At 36.8% G+C, this 20,123-nt stretch overlaps 1 protein-coding gene across 6 annotated transcripts in view; it reads left to right on the top strand.

The window, feature by feature from the left end:
• MYOF (myoferlin) overlaps positions 1-20,123 on the top strand; it is a 67,583-nt gene that overhangs the window by 3,297 nt on the left and 44,163 nt on the right. For 5 of the 6 annotated variants that reach the window (XM_052677223.1, XM_052677225.1, XM_052677224.1 and 2 more), the window contains exons 2-6: positions 3,994-4,049; positions 4,929-5,020; positions 16,008-16,116; positions 17,304-17,388; positions 19,465-19,628. In XM_052677223.1, coding sequence (XP_052533183.1) covers positions 3,994-4,049; positions 4,929-5,020; positions 16,008-16,116; positions 17,304-17,388; positions 19,465-19,628 — 506 coding nt within the window. Of the gene's footprint in view, positions 1-3,993; positions 4,050-4,928; positions 5,021-16,007; positions 16,117-16,664; positions 16,763-17,303; positions 17,389-19,464; positions 19,629-20,123 lie in introns of those variants that run through there. The other variant, XM_052677226.1, reaches the window with a different exon arrangement.

Below are 20,123 nucleotides of genomic sequence, written 5' to 3'. Positions count from 1 at the left end.
TTGCGTTACCTAGCAGAGGTCAGCATTTTGGCTTTCTGAGCAAAGCTGCGTTAAGGTGAGCAGTGTCAGGCTTGTGTGGGCTGTTGAGTTCTGCTTTAGTTTGCAGCTGAAGTAGCTGGTTGCTGAATGCGAAGGAGTAGGGATCACATCTGAAATACCTTGAACTTCTGGCTCTTTATTGAGGTGTTTTATGCACAGCCAGTTCCCCCACACCGGTTTCAAGTTCATGTCATTAAAATGTTGCTTTTTCCTTAGCCTTTTCAGACTTCAGCTTTCCATAGCCTTTGCTGGTGTCAAGGTTCAGTGATTTTCAGATGATTTCTCAGTATCTTTCAGGGTTAGATCTTCACAGCTGTTATTGAGAAGAAAAGGCCATGGCCCTACAGCTACTACTATGGAAGTAACTGAGAACGCTTGGTGTTAACCTGCATACATTACTGTAGTTTTATCTGCTATTCAATGGACTTCATCAGTACTTGTGTATCTAAGCTAGTTACAGACTGTCTAGTGCCAGCGCAATTAATAAAGTGATGCCAAGTACATATAAAGAGGAAATAAGCATCTGTTTTCATGGGACGCTTTATTTACAACAAAGACTTTCTGTGTAAGCATTTGACATTTTTTTGCACATTTCTATTCAGTCCAGCGGGTTGGAACATTTCATTTATTTACCTTACGATCAGCTCATTGTTCAAAGAGAGCTACGCCCCGAGAGTAAACCAGTACGGCCATCTGGAACTGGCTGCTGTTGCTGCGGAATTCTGAGTTTGTTGTTATTTCATGCAAGATAAATGATTTGTCAAACTAATGAGAAAGTGTTGTCGTTTGCTGAAGTGGCAGGAAGTGATAATGATTATGTCAGTATTATTTTTTTTTTTCTTGTTAAATATGTTGAGTTGGAAAAAAAATATCTAAGATTCGTCTTTGGAAGCAAAAATTGATGTAATTGCTCATATGTGCAGTCAGGTCTAGAACATTTAATGCATTGTTCCCTCCTTTTGACTGTCATTTATCTTTATTCATTAAAAACCGCCATGAAACAGTATTCAGTTTAACTGGGCCTGTCTGAATATGTCATCTTCCACTTGTGGTTAATCTAAGAGCTTTCCAGCAGATCTGCAGCCATTTATTGGTTCGTGTTTCAGTGTGTGAAAAAAAGGTCTATTATAATGTAATTATTCACAAAATGTATACCTTCTGTTTTGCAGAGATTAAATAACATCCATTTTGTGGCTTTTGGAGGTCTGTCTGCTTGACTGGCTCTGTTTCTACTACTGTGCAATCTTAATTCTTCATTAACAACAGTTCTGTGGAAAATGCAGTGTAGTGGATTGTGATGCTCTTTTAAATCTCAGGATTAGGATTGTTTTAGCAGATAATGTTTGCTTCTGCTATTCCCTACGCGCTGAAGTTGTTAAAAACACCAGTTGTTGTAGGAGTTGTAAACGCAAGATTTATGCATTGGTGTTTTGTAGTATTGTGATTGTCTTTCTAATGATGGAACAGTTGTTGTTTAAACAGCTCATCTTTGAATGAATCTTCTGAATGCTATCATCTCATTGACTTATCACAAAGTTCTTTTTGCACTTAAATGTTTTCAGTGAAGAATGAACAACCTGCAGTAGCATAGTGCCTTTTTCCAGATAAATCAAAGAAAGATTTCTTCTGTGGTATCTGGAATGCCATAGTTACTTTTTAAGGAAACAAACAGGTGGAGTGTCACATTCATATCCATTATCATTTCTTACTCTTATTTCTTGATAGGACCAAGCTAAAAATGATGACAGGCCCCATCTTAGAACATACTGTGAGTTGCATTATAATGTTGGCTGCTGTAAGTGGGTTTATTACCAGTAGAAGAGGACAGACTGAGAACTTTTAACTGGGCTGTCCATCCTATCCTGCTTGGCAATAATGTGTTTAGCAAGGTAACTTTGGTGGGAAGAAGGTGTTTTTCTTACAGTCTAAAGAGAAACAAACAAACAAACAAAAAAAAAAAAGCAGTACATTATAAGAATGGTAATAAATAGAAAGTTTGCAAAAAAGAAGAAAGTGGAGAAAATATGTGACTAAGAAATATAAATGCTACGCTCAGACTGACTAAAATTACAGCAGAACACCAATGTATGCACTGCTTCCCAGTGTTTTTCATCCAACTTTCATGTAAATGCACAACACAAGATGTTTTCTCTTAGAACAGTCTAGGATATGCATACAGGTAGTGGAGAATTGCAAATCTCACTTTCTTGTTTTTATGAAAAATGATAGTCCAGAGTGGGAATACTTCACTCCCTGTCAGTAATTGCCTTGCCTGATGTTAGAGGCAAGGCATTCCTCACATTACAGAGTTGCATTTGAGCTTAGGCAGGGATCATAGGACTTTTATTTGTTAGTTCTCTCAGGATCTGTGATTCAGCGTCTCCTTTGCAAACAGCTGCAACTGTTCCTTTTTCCACTGGCACTGAGAACATCTTTTCCCTGACTCCTGGCTCCAATTCGTAGGAGGTCTTCAAGTATCAATTCCAAGCCACAGGCATTTTAGGATATCCAGATTTCAAAATGCTTTGTCTTTTATTAGATAACGTTTTTATATTAAGTGGATTTCCCTTATTAGCATGGTATTTAGTTCCTTGTTCTGAGTCTGAAGCATAGTAGGTTATGAATGCTCTTTCCTTGGTGGTGTGATGTGAGTCAATATCCTGTATGAATTGTGGACAATTCCTGTTGCATAAATGCAAGTCAGTTCTCGCAATTTACATTACGGGATGACTTTTTTTTCCAGTACAGTACACTCATCCAACAGAAGCAGTCACTGCAGGCTTCTGCTTGTATAGTGTGTATATGAATCTGCCCATATGGCATATCTTTGCTCTTGCTTCCCAGACCTTTACAGAGTTTTCCTGGGAAAGTACAGACATAACATGCAAGTAGTAAGTGTCACCACCTTTACTGTACTTCTTTAACTCAAAGTCTGTCTGAAATGTAGGCTTCTTGAGATGGCTGAGCATCTGACGGATCAGCAGCTAGGATACTGACTTTGCTGAGATGCACATGTATGTTAACACTATTATATGGCATTTCTCTTTAGAGATCTGCTTGATTGCTGGCATTCTTCTGTACTTACAAGTGCTATGTCAAGACTTCTTTTCCAGCAGAGCTGTATGCCTGCTAAAACTTTAACTATTACTTGCTTTGAACCTTCTGTAACAACAGAATTGTATTTCCCTTTCTTAGGGGTGAGGGGCCTGCAGAGGGCCTCTGCAGCAGTTAGTTGTAGTATTCCTGGCAAGAGAAGGAACTTGAAACACCACAGTCTAAGAAACTGACAATTCCTCTGTCAATTGTAGGTTAAGCAAGTGCAAATTTTACTATGAAGTTTTTGTTAAGAAAGTCATACATGTAACCTCTGAAAACACTTGATCTCTGGAAACCTCTTTTTTTTTTTTTTTTTTTCTGGAAGGACTGTTTCCTCTTAAATGCAGATTTACTTCTGCTAATACTTGCTCATTTAAAGCAGAAAATGCTGACAGTTTAATACCTTAAGATTTTTTTTTCAAGTGATGCTATTTCAGAATTAGACTATTGTGTAATACAGATTTGCTGTGTGTGCAACCTGTTGCCTTTACTAGTAAAGTTCCTTCCCTTGAGGTCACCACATAGGTGTCTCCAGGCTTTTTAGTCTGTGTTATTCCATCAGTCTGAACTTGTAGTCAAAAGTCACAAAAGATTGAAGTACCTAAACAATAATTTTGCTTTATGGGAATAGGTCTAGCCATGCTTAAACAAAACAAAATAAAAAGCCTCAGCATCCTCTGAAATTGCCCAGGAACATTGTTTTTTTGACTGAAAGATGTGCAGGTATTGGAAGGGGGCAGAAAGAATTGAAAAGTTTGGTTTAACGCTCAAGTTTTGTTTTGAGAAATCAAAGGAAAAATTTTGGTACCAGTAATGCCGTAGTGAAATCAAATGATCATTCTTTATTTGTCTTTGCAGATGAAAAAAAGAAAACAAAGAAAATTGACAGTGAACTCAATCCTGTTTGGAATGAGGTAATTTTTATTTGATTTTTTTATGATTCAAAATGCTTATAAAATTTGAAAGTCAGTTTCTACAGTTGTGAATATTAGAGGCTGGAGCTAATGAATGTATGTTCTTAAACGGTGTTAGTAAATACAAGTGAATGGGTTCATCCTGTGCCACATACTATAATACAGTAAATAGTGATTTTAGGTAATGTAAATGAGTATCTGGTGAGTTTGTGGCACGTGGTTGGTATTCTTTTCCTCCTTACTTAGGACCAAATGATATTCAGCCCTTCAGTACTGTATACGAGTGTGTAATTGGATCCTTTATGATATACTAAGGAAAAAAAAAAAACAGAATGAATTGTAAACTGAAGTTCCTTGTGGTTTATGCTATGGTTGCTATTTTGCATCTTCAGTAATATTTTTCTTAGGGAAAATATTTTCTTTTTTTCTTTCTTTCTTTTTTTTTTTTTTTAAACAGAAATTAAAGCTAAAGGTTGTTCTTTGAATTTATAACATGTAAGAAAGGGAAGCTTCAAATATCTGTGTAAATTCAACAGCAACTGACTTCCTCCAGATTTGGAAGGGAATTGTATCTGATCTTATGAATAATTAAACTACTTAATATGGCAAAGTGGAACTGCAAAAGACGGTATCTAAAAATTAAAGAATTGAGTTATTTCTCTGCATTGTTAATAGAAAGCAGCAACTCAGTGTTTTCTGAGCATGTTCCAAGATTTCAAATTCTGCTTTTGCAAATGCCAGTTCATACTTGTATATCTCTAACTAAATGCAGAATTTATTTCTGACTAATTTTACTGTGTATACTGCTCTGCTGTTAATTACCTTAGATATAACTTGTAATATGATTTAGTTTTATTACTACTTTTTTTTCCCCCTCAGATTCTTGAATTTGACTTGAAAGGAATCCCTCTGGATAATTCATCTTCCCTGGCAGCTATTGTGAAGGATTTTGAAACCATTGGACAAAACAAGTATGTACTTTTTTGCAGCATTAAACACAACTTTTAACGTAGAAGTCTAGGAAGCAATTAAAACTGATAATTGCTGCAGAGAAATGATGTGTGCAATTCAATGTTTTCTGATGTAATAACTACTTTTAGCCTGTAAGGCAGCATGTTTCCCATCCCTCACCCATTGGATTGTTACTGTGAAAAAAGTGCCAGCTTAATTTTAGAAATTCTGAAGCTAAGTCAAAGGTGTTTACAGCAGAATTTTGTTAAAATTCAGACCCCTGTGGCTGTTACTGCCATTTGAAAAGCACAGATACCGTGATTCAGTCAATACTTCCTTGTAGTTAAGGTTCTTGTAAGTAGACTTCTGTCACTTCAGATACCTGGAGCAGGTCATTATCTTGCAGAAGTGTGCAGTGCAGTACCCGAAACTACTATACTTAATACATTTCCAAAAATTAGCCCTGAAGAAACTGTAATGCTGTTAAAAGCTCTTTATTTAAAATCTCTGTAAGATACTGTATTTTACATCACTTATCAAAGTGTTGTCTAAGAAAGGAAGCAGAAGTTGTTCAATTTCCTACCTTGTCTGAAGGGATTCATCTCCTGGGAGAGTAACTTAATCATCAGGATAAATATGTTGAATAAAATTGTCTTGGGAATGAAATCCAGGTTCCTTTTCCTTTGAGTATCCTAGTAAATGGAATCTCTGAAAAGTCAGGTTCCTTACTCTTCCTGACTCAATAATTTTAAGCTCTCTGTGCAGTTAATAAAAGACTTGAAAACATGAGTAACTTCCCCAAGGTCAACTTGTAAATCTCTTTTTAGTGGAGGTATATTCCCTTACACTGAGCAGAGAAACTAAATCTTAGCTCAGCCTGTTGGTTGAATGTTATAAACCTAACACTCGTGACATACACTGAAGATTGACAACACTGTTGCTACCTTCTCTTCTGATTTTATTATAAAAAGATTTTAAAAGCAGTGAGGATTTTTGTTTTATTGGTGGCTTTGTTGTGTTTTGTGTTTTTTATTTTTAAGAAAATATGCAGTTTGATATTACGGGAGTCTTCTGGGAAAAATAAATCAAATAACATTAGTGGAAGGAGTTGCATATCTGGCTTTCCATTTGTTAGGGGAACTAGGGTTATAAAAATGGGAAATGGGGAAGGCACTGAGAATTACCTTTTCCATTGTTCATTTATCTGAAAGGAAAGCAGAGATTCCTGGTATCAGTAAAGGATTCTGCACACAGACATATCCATTTTCTTTATGTTGATCATGTGCAGGAATTTAAGGCTTTATCCTTCCTGCTCCATTTCTCTTCTGGTTTGTACTGTTAGCGTATGCAGAGAGGCCTGTGAATCCTGCTCTAAAAATCTGAACTTTCCTAATATAATATGTAGAGCATCTATACAGTTAACATCATCCTAAGTATTTTTCAGGCATCTAAAAATCAAATATCATGGGATCTGAGGCTGCAGATTTTCTTTCTTTTTTTTTTTTTCTTTTTTTTTTTTTTTTTTCCATTGTGAGAGGCTGAACGAGAGTTTCATCCATGCAGTTTTGTCAGGCTTTTGAGGAAGTCCTCGCTGCTCAGACAAAAATTTTTCATGCAGTACTAAGAAGCTTGGTTTAAGTGTTTACTAAATCAGGCTTCATTATCAACATTAGAGAACTAAAGATAAACAAATGGTACCAATATCTACTCATGTCTGGAAGGATATAAAATGTGAATGGATTTCCTTCAATTAAACAAAGAAAAATTTGTCCAGGCTTTCTAGACATGCTGTGATTACAGCAGAAAAGTCTTGTCAGTGATGAACAGGAAGTTGCATGCCATACTCATAAAAAACTTCCATCAGCAGAGACAAGCCACTGTAGCTCTTACCACTGCTGAAGTGTACCCCCCACTGCCTCACTGTGCTTACATTCTCTGTTTGGTCTCCATAAACATTCAGCAAGCATCAATGAATGTCAGTGATGACATTTTTTCCGCATGTAGAAATTCAGTTCCACACCTTTGGCACGTACACACATCCATGTCAGACACCATTTTGTCAGACTTCCTCTCAGCTGCCATCTGTCATGTGGCAACAACATGTAATGGAATACTCGTGGGAAGGTTGAGCATCTGCTACCATAATACCACCATCTACCTCTGTTGTGGGAAAACAGATTCATATAGGAGGCATTACTTTTGGAGCTGCCCTCATAAAATATATAATAATGTATAAGAGTAACAAAACATTTTTAATGTTTTTTATTAAAACATAACAAAGAAGAGCAACAAAATCATAAAACTAGTGGGGTATGTGGCCCTGTTTTTGTGAACATAATGCATCAGTGTTGTTTAGTGGAAGTGGTTGCCATTCCTAGTGAGCTCTCCAGGTGTCAGAGATTTATGATGAATTTTTTCCTGGTTTTCATCCTTGAAAACAGTTGTTTGCAAACGTATGTACTGCCAAAAAGTGATGGCATGAATAAGGTGTGACTGTGAAGCGAGGGATATTTCTCTGTGTGATGGATTATAAAAGCTAGTAGAGAGAGACAATTGCATTTTTTTTACTTGAATATTTGATTGCAATGCTGTACAATTCATTTGAAAATTTGCAGGTCATGTATTTATGTTGACTGAAAATGGAGTCGCAAATATAGCAAAGCAAGTGATAAAGAAATTGAGTTGGCACTGAGTGATGGGGATGCCTGGGGCCGGATGGGGCCACTCAGTGGGGCAGAGCCACTGCCATGCTGGTGCAGGGCAGGGGGCATTGCAAGCTGTGCTGGGCCACATGTGGCCAGCGACTTGGATGTGCTTGTTTTAGGCAATCCACAGCAGGGATAGAATGTATTATTTTGTGTCCAAACATGATTGTACTAAAAGCTCTGGCAAAGCCTAGGATTTCTTTCTTAGTGCTCCTATCAAGATAAAGATTTTAGTCTGTTTAAGCTCCCACAGTGGTTAGGATCTTCAGCTAATCTGCTTTTTGCTGAAAAGGTAAATAGGTATATTTTGCCAAGTATCCACTCTTGAAATCAGAGAGGAATTTTTAAAATGTGACCAGGAAAAAAAAAACAGCACAACCCTTATCCAAAATGAGATGTCAGTTCCCTACTACTTTGTATGAAGTTCCAAGATGTTTAAACGGATCTGTTCCTTTCCTGGTCAGCCCCTTCCTCTCCATGAATGCCAAGTAGGGCTAATGCTGTTTTGAAAGGCAGTGATGATGAATTTGCGTATTTTATGGCACTATTTGCACCTATTGATAGCAGTCTACTTCCATTGTAGATTTTCTTTGAGCCTTTCTACCTCCTCCCAACAGTTAAACTGCATTTCGTATTTTTATAGTGCTTCATCAGGTCTGCCTTTAAAACTCGCTATGTGAGCAGATGCCCTTAGATCCCTGAGATTTCTTTAGGTCAGTAAAGCAGTAAAGCATGCCTCTGACTTTAGGAAAATCCCAGAAACCACTTAATGGAGGAAAGCTTGCCAGGAATCCGAATGTTGTAATGGAATTTGTAGATTGTTACCAAAAAAGGGAAGGTACTTAACTTGAGCCCTTAAAATACTTCATTCTGTACAGGGGTTCAAACTGTAGCAAGCATGTTTTTCAAACTCTTTTGTAACTATCATCTGGGCCTGGGACTTGGGCTTGTAGAGCCTAGCCACAGTTAATACAAATGCCATGCTTATGTAGCGTGTCCACTCACCTATTCTGTGTACAAATTTAAAAAAAAAAAAAAAAAAAAAAAAAACAAAAACCTGGGAAAAAAAGAGTAAAATTCTTTGGGAAAGTGATTTTCATGCCCAGAGCTGTGCAAGAATACATATAGTCCATACTGAAGATGGAGCAGTGCCTGCAAAGTTGTTATCTTTGAAAATAAATCCTGAACCCTCCCCCACATATTTGCAGTATGTGATGTATTTGGCAAGGAAACAGGATAAGCAGAGTTAGAAGTAGGAATAGATGAGTAGGCATCCTGACTCCAATGTGATAATAGGAAATGTCATCTCAAAATTTCTTTTCAATACAGAAAGCACTGTAACAGCAGAAGAGGCTTTATGTTAATGAATATCTAGTGACAGGAGTATATAAAAGAGGGAGAGGAAGTTTGGGAATGAGTTTCCCACATAATACTTGCATGCACGTGTAACCTGTATTTCTGTAGAGTTACTGATCCTACTTAGTATCATTGAGTTGGGGAAGGTTTTAGTTCTGCCATGTTATTGTTTTACATTGCTTACGCTCTTCAGAATAGTCTGATAGTTGTTTTTATCAAGGTGGTCTCAATCACAGTTTGAGTCTCTAAAAACTAATGAGACTAAAACTTACTTGAATTAAGAATACTTTAAAAATTTTCTTCTTTTTAATACAAAAATCTTGTCTTTAAAGACAAGATCTTCTCGTCAGTCAAACACAGTGGTATATTTATTTAATCAGTGCATAAATAACCTGGAAATAAACTTAATTTCTATTATATTATCCTTGTTCATTTGTAATCATAGAATAGTTTGAGTTGGAAGAGACCTTTAGGGGTCATCTAGTCCAGCACCCCTGCAATGAACAGGAACAACTGCAGCTAGGTAAAGAAGAATGTAGGTTTTTAGTTCCTAGAATAATTCAAATTTTGGTTCCCAAATGCAACCTTTTTCATGACATCTAGCTCAACTTCTGCTGACTTCCAAGAAATGAGCACTTTACATTTATAATTAGGGAACTATTGAAGTCCGCAAAAGCTTGTGAAAGTCTTGTACTGCAAGGAAGTCAATTACACAATTCTGTTTTCTTTGCATATATCTGAGAAGATTTTTGTTGAAAAGTCCTCCAGTTAATTTTTCTATGAATCTGTTGCTGTGTGAGCCAAAGGAAGCGCAAATTGTCTTGCATGTATCTCAGGGCAGTGTATCTCTATGTTCAGGACTGTATTATGTATCTCTAGTTCAGGACTGGAAAGGTTGAGTTCAGTGTCTGCCTATGGTCCTTACAGCTTTCATTATAAATGGCAGTAATGTTAAACAAAGCAACAAATATAAGGCAGGACAGGAAAGTGAGTGCTGTAGTGTATTGTATTAATTTTTAGATGCAATATTGATGTTGCTAACTGAACTCAAGCTTTTCAGACATAAAGGCTCATTATTTCAGAAAGACAGTGTTTGTCATGGACTTTTGACATTATTTGTGAGCTTTGGAATTATGTCTTGTACTTGTGTAATGGGATTTGACTCTAAGGCAAATAAATAGTTCATTACTGTGATCTTTTCTGTAGAGATTCATTATTTTTTTATGTTATTTTCCATTGAATTCTAGATTGAACTGGGATTTAGCTATTGATTGTAACAGGTTAGTGCAGGGGTCTGTGTTTGCTGAGAGAGCAATGAGAAGAAACTACACCATGTGTTTAGCTTTATTTTCTTTGTTCTAGAGGAACATTCTTATGGTGGTGCAGGATGAGGAGTGCGGTGCATGACTCATTGCTTTGGCATGTTTCTGTAAAAACAAGCTTGAAAGAGCACTTGAATGTTTTCCCTTTCTCTTTTCCTGGAGATAGAATTTACTGTTCTATTTACAAGATCACTAAACTTTTGCAGATAGATTAAATAAGTACTGTTCGTGGTAAAAAGACACAGTCATTCAAAAAGAGAAATGAAGCAAACCACACTTACATGTATGTAGAAAGATCATCATAAGAATAAACCAGAAAGCACTCATGATCTGTGTTGAGCTAGATTTTCCAATGTAAAGTTGTCTGAAAAAAGAACACATCTGCTTTCTATTATGTCTAGAAATGTTAGTTGAAAGATTTCAAACTCTCTGAACAAATCCTTATGCAGTTGGGGGAAAAAAAAACCTAAAAAAATTGCATCAGTCATCCCTGAGAAGTTTAAAAGAAATACTACTAAGTTACAATCTTGTTTGGATGAAGTGTTTTAATTTGATGTGAAGGCAAGAGCTGGGATTACATGTTTCTCTGAGTTCTTTGCGTAGTTAGCAACATAGCAACACAGAGGAGAAACAGATTGGGCACACCCTTACTGTGCAGCAAATAATTTAATCATGTTTAAGTATTTTCCATAGGTAAACAATTACTGGATTGTTTGAATCTTCCTGCAGTTGGATCCTGTAGTGTGAATTCTTCTCTACGTCAGAGTGGCTGTGCATGAGTTGGCTTTTCTTTGCACACATTGCATACAAGATCTAGGCTGGTTAAGATTCAATTTGGGAGCTTTCTGCTTTGCACAAAATAATATCTGTGTATTGTTTCTTAAATTTTGTTCGTGGAACAACTATTATCTAATAACTAAAGAAGATAAAAGTAGTTGGCTTGAAAGTGTTTATTAAGAGCAAAGACAAGATAATTAACAGAGGGTCTTGTAACACAAAATCTATAATGCAGCATACATACTTAAAGAGTGAGTGTAGAAATTATAACTCTTATGTTCAAGTTTGCTGATGAGAACAATCAGTATATGCTCTGCCAAAGTAAATCCACAAAAATAAGGCAGAAGAATTCAGAGGCTTGAACGTCAGCTGATTTAAGGTCACTTGGAACTTAGTACAAGTAGTATTTAAGCAGATGGAGTACTTGATATGCCAAAGGATTCAGTACAGGTTGTGACCTCCGAACAGGGATAGAATAATAAAACGATTGGTACTGTGAGTTAGCATATCCTGATCCAGGAATGGGTGTGAAGTTTCACTTCTCTTGGGTATTTATTTGGGCAGCTAACAGGAAGTGCTAACCACAGCACTAACAGATTAATTAGCATTAGCACAAATACAACACTATTTCTAATAGTTGGGCATCAGCAGCTTAGTGACTTCATGCTGATAAACTTAAGTATTTCCATTGATTATGGACAGGAAAGTATCACAGGCTGAGTATGGTAAATTATACTTCAAGTGGTTAAAAATGTGCTTCTGAATGTGGAAGTTACATTTCTCTTTTGAGGTCTTATTCTGTGATATACCAGAACTGCTTGTGGCAGGCCAAGTTCTTTTGTTTTTTCTGGCAAAGCCAGAAAAGTTTGAGACCTGCCTGACAGAGCAGATTGCGTGTACCAGTCTTGGGGATGACTGGATAGGTATGTATGCAGAGTTAAGAAGCAACGCTTGGTTGCTAAAAGACTCCCTGTCATCTTTGAAGTCATAAAGACAAGACTCAGCGATGACCCTGAAGTAGTCCTTGTTACTTTGGAAAAACAAGACTTCAGCCATTGAGCAGCCACATGATCAGAACCAGACTGGACTGGCAACCTGTTGTAGCTGACTCGAAGCGGAGTTTGAACAGCTTTAGAGCAGTTCTGTCATTCTTACAGGGGAGCACTTTGAGGAATGCAAACGACTGACTTCCTAAAGTTTCTCTAAAGCTTAGAATAAGTCTAAGATACATATCAGCTATTTATTAGATTTCTTGGTCTCGCTGGAGTGGAAAAGATAGGAGACTGTTGTCCAATCTGTTAGAGGAGGGTAAAATAAAGGACTTCAGAGGCAACTAGAAGCAGACAGGTGGTCTGTCGTACTCAGTCTGCCTGAGGTGATCAGTGTGTTAGAAAATATTACAATGTATTTAAATGCGTGCACTGTTTTTATTTGCTTGGGACAGAAGAGAATTCAGAAGTACAAACTTAGGCTGCAAAATCTCAGAAGCACTACCACTGATTTCTTCAGTTAACATCACCAGATAAGAGAGTATGGTTGCTGAACGTACCAGTCAGATGAGGCTCTTTTCAAAGTTAATATAAGTTATTCCAGCTCGTATCAAAACATAATAGCAAGCATGCAGGTTTTTTCTGCTTATGTACATGGGAAAAGATTTTATTTGCCTTTCTCTAGAATCAGGTATGGCTAGTTGGTTTTGAATAGTCTTGGTTTTGCTTCTGGTTTTTTTTTTCCCTTTTGTGATACTTCAAGATACGTAAATTTATGTCTGTTATTCTCAAATAAAAAAGCATAGTCATAGTTGAAGGATGCTAGGAAAATCTGAAATAGAATTTTTTTTATTGATTAATTTTGCATTGAAGGAAGAATAGTGAAGAGAAATTGATTTCTTTCAGTATGTAGCTGCATAAAGCATTCAAGCATTTGTACCTTTCGTTTATAGGAGTTGTTTCCCATTTGTTCATATACTTGCTTTCAATGATATTTACATCTTAGAAGCCTAAAGATAAAAAGTCATTAAGCTACACAGGATTTTCCTGGCTTAACCACTTTGAGCTTTACAGTCACATGGAATGAACTTCTTTGACTTCTCTTTGACAGCTGAATAGTATAACTGCCTGCAGGCTGTTTGCCCTTAGTGTGGTAAAATTTGGTCAAATGCAGAGGAAGACATCTCTCTGGTGTATAATGTCAGATTTATGTGACTTCTATGGATCATCAATTTGGGGAATGTTAAGACATGGTGGGGAGAAGCCTTTATCTGTTTGAGAAAGGCCATCTGTTGTTTCTTGTATCAGTATATATTACTGCCTGGTAAGATTTGCTGAATGAAATCATTGCTGAAGGCAATGTCAAGTAATACTGCAGTTGGAGGTATAAATAGGAGCACTGTGGTAATGCACATCAGATGTTTGCAATCTAAGTTTTTCTTGTGAACTGAATGCAATTATTACATAACAGGGGAAAATGATTCTTATGCTCCCTGAAGTTGAGAAATACATGGAGTCAGAGTGTCAGCTTGTATAATCAACAAACATACAGAGTGATGTGCTTAGGCTGGTATCTACAGATTGCATAGCTAGAAAGATTATCACGGTGGAAAGGGATAACCGCAAATAAATGAAAATGCTCACCCGTGTCCTAGGCTCACAGGAAAACTCCCAAGGGAGCATTCTGCAGGAAGAGATCCTTCCTCAGTGGCAGTCAACCCTTAAATGAAGTCTAAAAGAGGTGCAGCCAGGCTCCACCCGTTCTGGTCACACAGCTGAATTGCCTTCACCTGTGCTCCCATGGCTGACTAGGTGCTTGTCTCAGGTGATCAATCAGAGGTTCAGGCCATGATTCAACAGTTCCCATATACAGCTAATTTCAGCTCTGTACAGCAGTTTGTAAAAAGTGAAAATGTATCTAGGACTGATTAAATGCCCACTGAAAATAACCTGTATTCCTATGGCTTTTAAAGAATGCTGGATCGAGACTACACTACTGAATTGAGGTGTCTGTTTAATAAAGGGAAAAAAAGCAAGTGTCAGAAATGGAATTGGAGTTTCAATTGTGATAATTTTAAAGGTTAGAACAGCTTCACCTGTTCTGCATGGCCTGTGATTTAGCTTAGAAGACACTGAAACCTTTTAGTGAAGGAGAGGAGGCTGGACTGGAGAGGTTCTGAGAGCTGGAGTATCCCCCATGAAAAGTAACTAAAGTGTTCAGTGAAGTGGCAGATAAAACAAAATGGCAATAGTATGAATGCAAACACAGCAGAATGTTTTTTCTTAAGATGAGACGGAGAAGGAGAAAGATTAAGACAAGGGAAGGAACGGTAGATTGGGATACAGAATGTCTAGAGGGTTACAAGTTCAATGAGAAATGTCAGCAGGGAACTGGAGACAAGTTCTGCATCTGGCATGCAGAGTTGTATAAATGGAAAGATGGAGGGGCTGAACTGCATAGACCCAGCAGAATCCTGAAAAATTGTCAGAATTATTAATCCTGGTATTGATCACAAGATCAATTTATCTCAATATATATCAGGAACAAAAATGGAGACAGGAGTGAAAGGTTAGAAGAATGAGTGAAAACAATCAAAAAGAGAACTGGGATTGGAGGTGTGAAGTGAACTGGGAAAGCAGAGTTGCTTTACAAGGTGGTTCAAATGGGTTATTCTAGCAGGAAGCATAGGGCTTTGTGCACAGCTAAACAAAAGCTGTAGTATGTATTACCTGAAATCAGTATTTGCAGGAAAGTAGTGTTTTATACCTATCCTAATGTACTTAGCAACTTATGTTCTTGTGACACAGCACCTGAAAAGGCTACGATAATGTTCTTGCTTCATGTCACAAATGCCTTTGGATCTTTACCCTCTGCATTAAAAAGCACCATACTCTAAAAAGCAATGTAAAGGGGCTGCACTTAGATCTCTTTTTTTGCCATGTCAGCAGCAAAATTGGTGTCTTGTTGGAAAAAGTTCTCTTACAGTATTTACAGGATGAAATTATTCCAGGGGTTTCTCACTGGCAAAAATCTCACTTATTCCAGTAATCCACTTTATAGGTGTTAACTATTACTACATATTTTGGTAACTAAATCCAGTGCCAGACATTGTGATAGTGATTCTACACAGATAGAAACTCAGCCTAAAAGAAATTTCTCAGTTTAAAAATGAATGTAATTTTCACTTTTTAATGAAGATGAGGATTAGAAAGGCAGTTTCAAGAAGGCAGAAGCAGCTCAAGAGAGTCTGACTTGTAACTCCTGGGCATCTTCTTTTGGTAGGTATCTCTAGAGGCATATATAAGCATTAGAAAACCAAGAGGAAAGCATGATAAACCTATTTGAAAATGTGGAGTATGGTAAAAAGATTATTTGTGAACAATGTAGAAAGAACATTGATTGCATTTGTTCTGTTTCACTGTTTTTATTACAGAGGTGTGTGTGTGTGTCTTTTTGTGCATGTTTTTGGGTGTTAAGATGTAACATCTGTATGCAGTACTTTTCATCTGAGAGTTTGCAAAATTACATAGGAAAAGATTTGATTGCCAGTGAGAACTGTAAGTGAAACAATTAACATGACTGATGATGGCTATACAGAATGTAATAATCAGAAATGTATATATTATTTTAACTTGTTTAAAAGTGTTTCTTCTGTGAAGAAAATGAGTACCTATACGCTCAGTGAAAAAGAAAATGTGAATTAGCACTACTCAGTCATTAGATGACATCTGCAATGATCTTTTAGGTTTTCAAGTTACAGCTGGAATCGTTTGGTTGACAGACACAAGCTATGGATGAAAAGGAACTTGTGCTTAACAAATACTTGCATTCTAATAATGATATTTACTTCATTTCAGGTTAATTGGCAGTGCATCCATAGCACTTAAGGATCTTGTTGGTAACCAAAGCAGATCATGCCCTTTCAAACTCATACCTCTGCTAAATGAAAGGGGACAAGAAACTGGCGTGAGTGGCTTGCATTTCCTGCTTTTATTGTAGTCTTGATCAAAAATGGTCCAGCAGCAAGAAGCAAATATATTTCAAAGTTATTTTTACTGTATAGATTAAGTGCTTTGCAGTTCTGTAGTAAGAGCTTTAGACAAATATAATTTGTAGCAAGATATAATTATTCCTGAATAGACAGCCTGATTGATATCAGAGAGATTCCTCTAGGTTAGTTAAATTATTTTCTGTGCTTGTATTACATATCTGTACATGTGTTATAGATACAATGAGCCACAGGGTGTATTTAATACTAGGCTGATTTTCACATACATATATTCTTTTCCCAGGAAACAAGTTGACTTCACTTTTTGTATTCTTTCTAATGTCCACCTGTGTCATAGCAGTGATTCTAGGAAGCACATAATCATGTGAATGTTTACTTCCAGCTCAGTTCTGAAAATTACACAAGAACTTGCTCAACTTAGTTTAGCATGAGTTTAAATTTAACAGAGTGATTAACCAGCGTCTGATAAAAGTAATGTCTGGAACAAAACTTGCTGTTTGTGCAGACTGGCTGCTAAGGCACTTCATATTACATTCCAGCTCATGTAATAAGAGGCCTTAAAGGGTAATTTCAGTATTTCATCAGCTAAAGTTTAATATCATGGTTGGTTGGTCATGGAGTCTGTTTCTTTTTTCCTGACTCCTCATGTTACTGAGGAAACTAGGAATAATAATGTTTTATTCAATCATCCAAAACCACAGAGAAACACAAAAATGCAATTCTGCAATTAGAATGGAAAATAAAACGTGTTTTTACTTCCAGGATGGACATATGAACTGGCAATTTAAAGAGCCAGATAGGAAATGCTGCTTGTTTTTCAGACTTACGTTGCTGGTCAGATAGTGTTATTTGTCTCTTTGTTTTCTTAATTTTAAATGTAGGATGTTACCTAATCTTCATCAGTATCATGAAACTAAATAAATTAGTATTTGTTGAATGCGTTATGTACTTGTATTGGAACTGATTTTTCTAAATATAAAAAATATATATCACTTTGTAAAATAAAATTGTAGAGCAATAGTCTGAAATTTTATTATAAAATTACCTGTGAACATATGTAGTTGTTCTAATACTGTACATGAATAATAACTCACTGCTTTAAATGAGTTGTTGTGAACATAGAAAACCATGTATTTTTCTGTAGGCAACAATAGATTTGGTAGTAGGATATGAGCCACCAGCTGGACCTGCAAATCCAAATGACCCAGGAGGGACCAATTCACAAGAAGGTATTTCAATCTTTTTTCAGAAAATTACTGTTTGCTGTCTTATGTGTCATTTTAACCAGTCTTTTGCTGAGAATGTTTTTGAGATCCTCCATTTTTTCCAACTCATCAGAGAACTGTGAAGGAACAACTGTTTTCAGTTGACAGATAAATAGTTACACTAATAGTCAGACCATGCTTGTGCAGAAATAATTAAATGTAATAACTGTTATATGCTTGAGAAGAAATCAGTTTCGCTTTTTTCTACTGATATTAAGTAACATAAGATGAGAAAAAAATGAAGTTAAGAGTCTCCCGGGGTGAAGCTTTGATTCCACTGAGAGATGTGCTTGGGGAGTGGAAGGATAGGTAATGCAGACACAAAAGTTGTGTGTTAAATTACTAAAATTCAGAATAGTTACGTGGAAAAGTGGACTTGAAGGCTAAAAATGTTAATCAATTTGTATGAGATTATTTTGATAGTTTTTAAAAGATATTCTATGATGGAATACAGATAAAATACAGATTTTTAGATAGTATCCAGCAACTGAAAATTATTTCAGTGCTAGTTAGTAAACACCTCTTAGTGCATTATTGTAAATGTCTATTTCCTGTTAAATGAGTTGTGATTACTGCACTTCTGAATCAGAAGTTAAAAATGAAGTATTAAGTCAGTTGCATGTTTCAACCAGGGCAGAAGAATTCTTAAAGTTGTTAGGGAGATGGAGACTTCCAGTCACAAAATGTATGTCAATCATGATTTTAGGCATCTCTTCCAAGGATCACTGAGGAATTCATTATGCAAAGTGATCAACATCCTGTGTTGGTAAATTTACTCATGAATTTAACAAGCATTCTGTTAATGCTAACTACCATACACAGCACATTCTTCCTGTATGTTTTACCATATTCATCGTCCTTCATTTAATAAAGGAAGCTAAATACACAAGGGAATTACACTTCTGTGGTCTAGATATTTATAGGTCCTGTTTCATAATACTGGAATTTCACTGTATGATTCAGTACTGTAGTGTCATGGGGTTGTAGAACTGTATTCCACTAAGATAACTGTGATTTCAGAACCCTCTTTAAAGAGGAGTTTTAACAAACTTCCCCTTATTCTGCAGATGCATGCTGTGGAGGTGGATTCAATGTTTTATTTTAAATGGCAGTATTTCCCTTCACAAACTCATAAATGGTTTCATATTTTCAAGATACTGAAGTAAAAACCAATGCTGTGCAACAGTCTAGTCTTGCTGCTAGGAGAAATAGCTTCAGCTCATGGATGGCAAGCTGAACGTGAACCAGCATTCTGCATTTGCGGCCCAGAAAGCCAACTGTATCCTAGGCTGCATCAAAAGAAGTAGGGTCAGCAGGGTGGGGGAGGTGATCCTGCCCCTCTGCTCTGCACTTCTGAGACCTCACAAAGAGTAATGCACATACATGTAGAGTCATCAGTACAGGAGAGACATGGACCTGCTGGAGTGCATATAGAGGAGGGCCACAAAAATGATTCAAGAGATGGAACGCCTCCTCTACAAGGACAGGCTGAAATAATTGGTGGTGTTCAGCCTGGAGAAGAGAAGGCTCTGGGGAGACCTGAGAGTGGCCTTCCAGTATCTAAAAGCAGACTCTTTAATGGGGTCTGTTGTGATAAGGCAAGGGGAAGTAGTTTCAAACTAAGAGAGAAATTTAGATTGGATGTAAGGAAGAAGTTTTTGGGTTTTTTTACACTAAGGGTGGTGAGACACTGGTGCAGGTTGCCTGCGGGAGTGATAGTTGCCTTGCCCCTTGGAGACATTCAAGGTCAGGCTGGACAGGGCTCTGGGCAACCTAATCTATCTGTAGATGTCCCTGTTCATTGCAGGGGAGTTGGACCAGATGACTTTTAAGGGTCCCTTTCAACTCAAATGATTGTATAATTCTAATTGTCTTAGATAATCTGTACCCCAGATAAGGACAGATCTACGGCTAGTTGGGCTAGGATGTAAATGAGATAATATAATTTCAATACTATTCATGTGTGTCAGATTCTTATTACCGAAACTTCAACAACAGTACATCAAGATGTTTATCATCTGCGCTGTTTTTTAACTGTAGCAGATGGAGAAGATGATGGAGATTGTGAAGATGTTGTGGATGGTGCTGTTGCTGGCATCACACCAACAGTTCCAAGTGGCACAAGGGAATCGCAGCTAGCTAGACGCATCACCAAGGGAAAGAAAACACGGAGAATCCTTTCTAACAAACCACAAGATTTTCAGGTAACCAATTTATTAAATACCGCATGTTGCCTTTTTCTGACATCACTCCTTTCACATTATATTGAGTATTTTTAATGTCAGATCATTCAAAGCTAATGCACTGTGAAGAAAATCAACCTCTAAATTTAAAAACCTTTAAATAATGAAAAATTCTAAATTCTAAATTTTCATATTGTTACGGAGATGTCCAGCTTTGAAGAGCTGACTGAAATATATGTGAATCTTATTTGCTATATAGTTGGAAGATACCAAGTTACAGTATCAGCTTTAAAAATAAGTAGTGAAAGCAAGTAAAAAAAGAAACTGTATTGAAAAACTTATCTCCAGTTTGTCCTGTAAAATTCAGGTAAAGTTATATTTGCTGTCATAATTAATTTTGCTGGAGTCTGTCCATATCTACCAGCTACTTGAGGTTCGGTTAACTTTTTTTGATGGTGTATTCAGAAACTGCTGGGCAATAGAAACCTTAGGGAACGAGCTAATACAAATGTTTGA

The sequence above is a fragment of the Tympanuchus pallidicinctus genome, unplaced genomic scaffold (assembly GCF_026119805.1).
Source record: "Tympanuchus pallidicinctus isolate F22 unplaced genomic scaffold, pur_lepc_1.0 scaffold16, whole genome shotgun sequence".
Classification (NCBI taxonomy): Eukaryota; Metazoa; Chordata; class Aves; order Galliformes; family Phasianidae; genus Tympanuchus; species Tympanuchus pallidicinctus.
The sequence above is the reverse complement of the archived record's forward strand: the minus strand, read 5'-3'. Positions and strand labels throughout refer to the sequence as shown.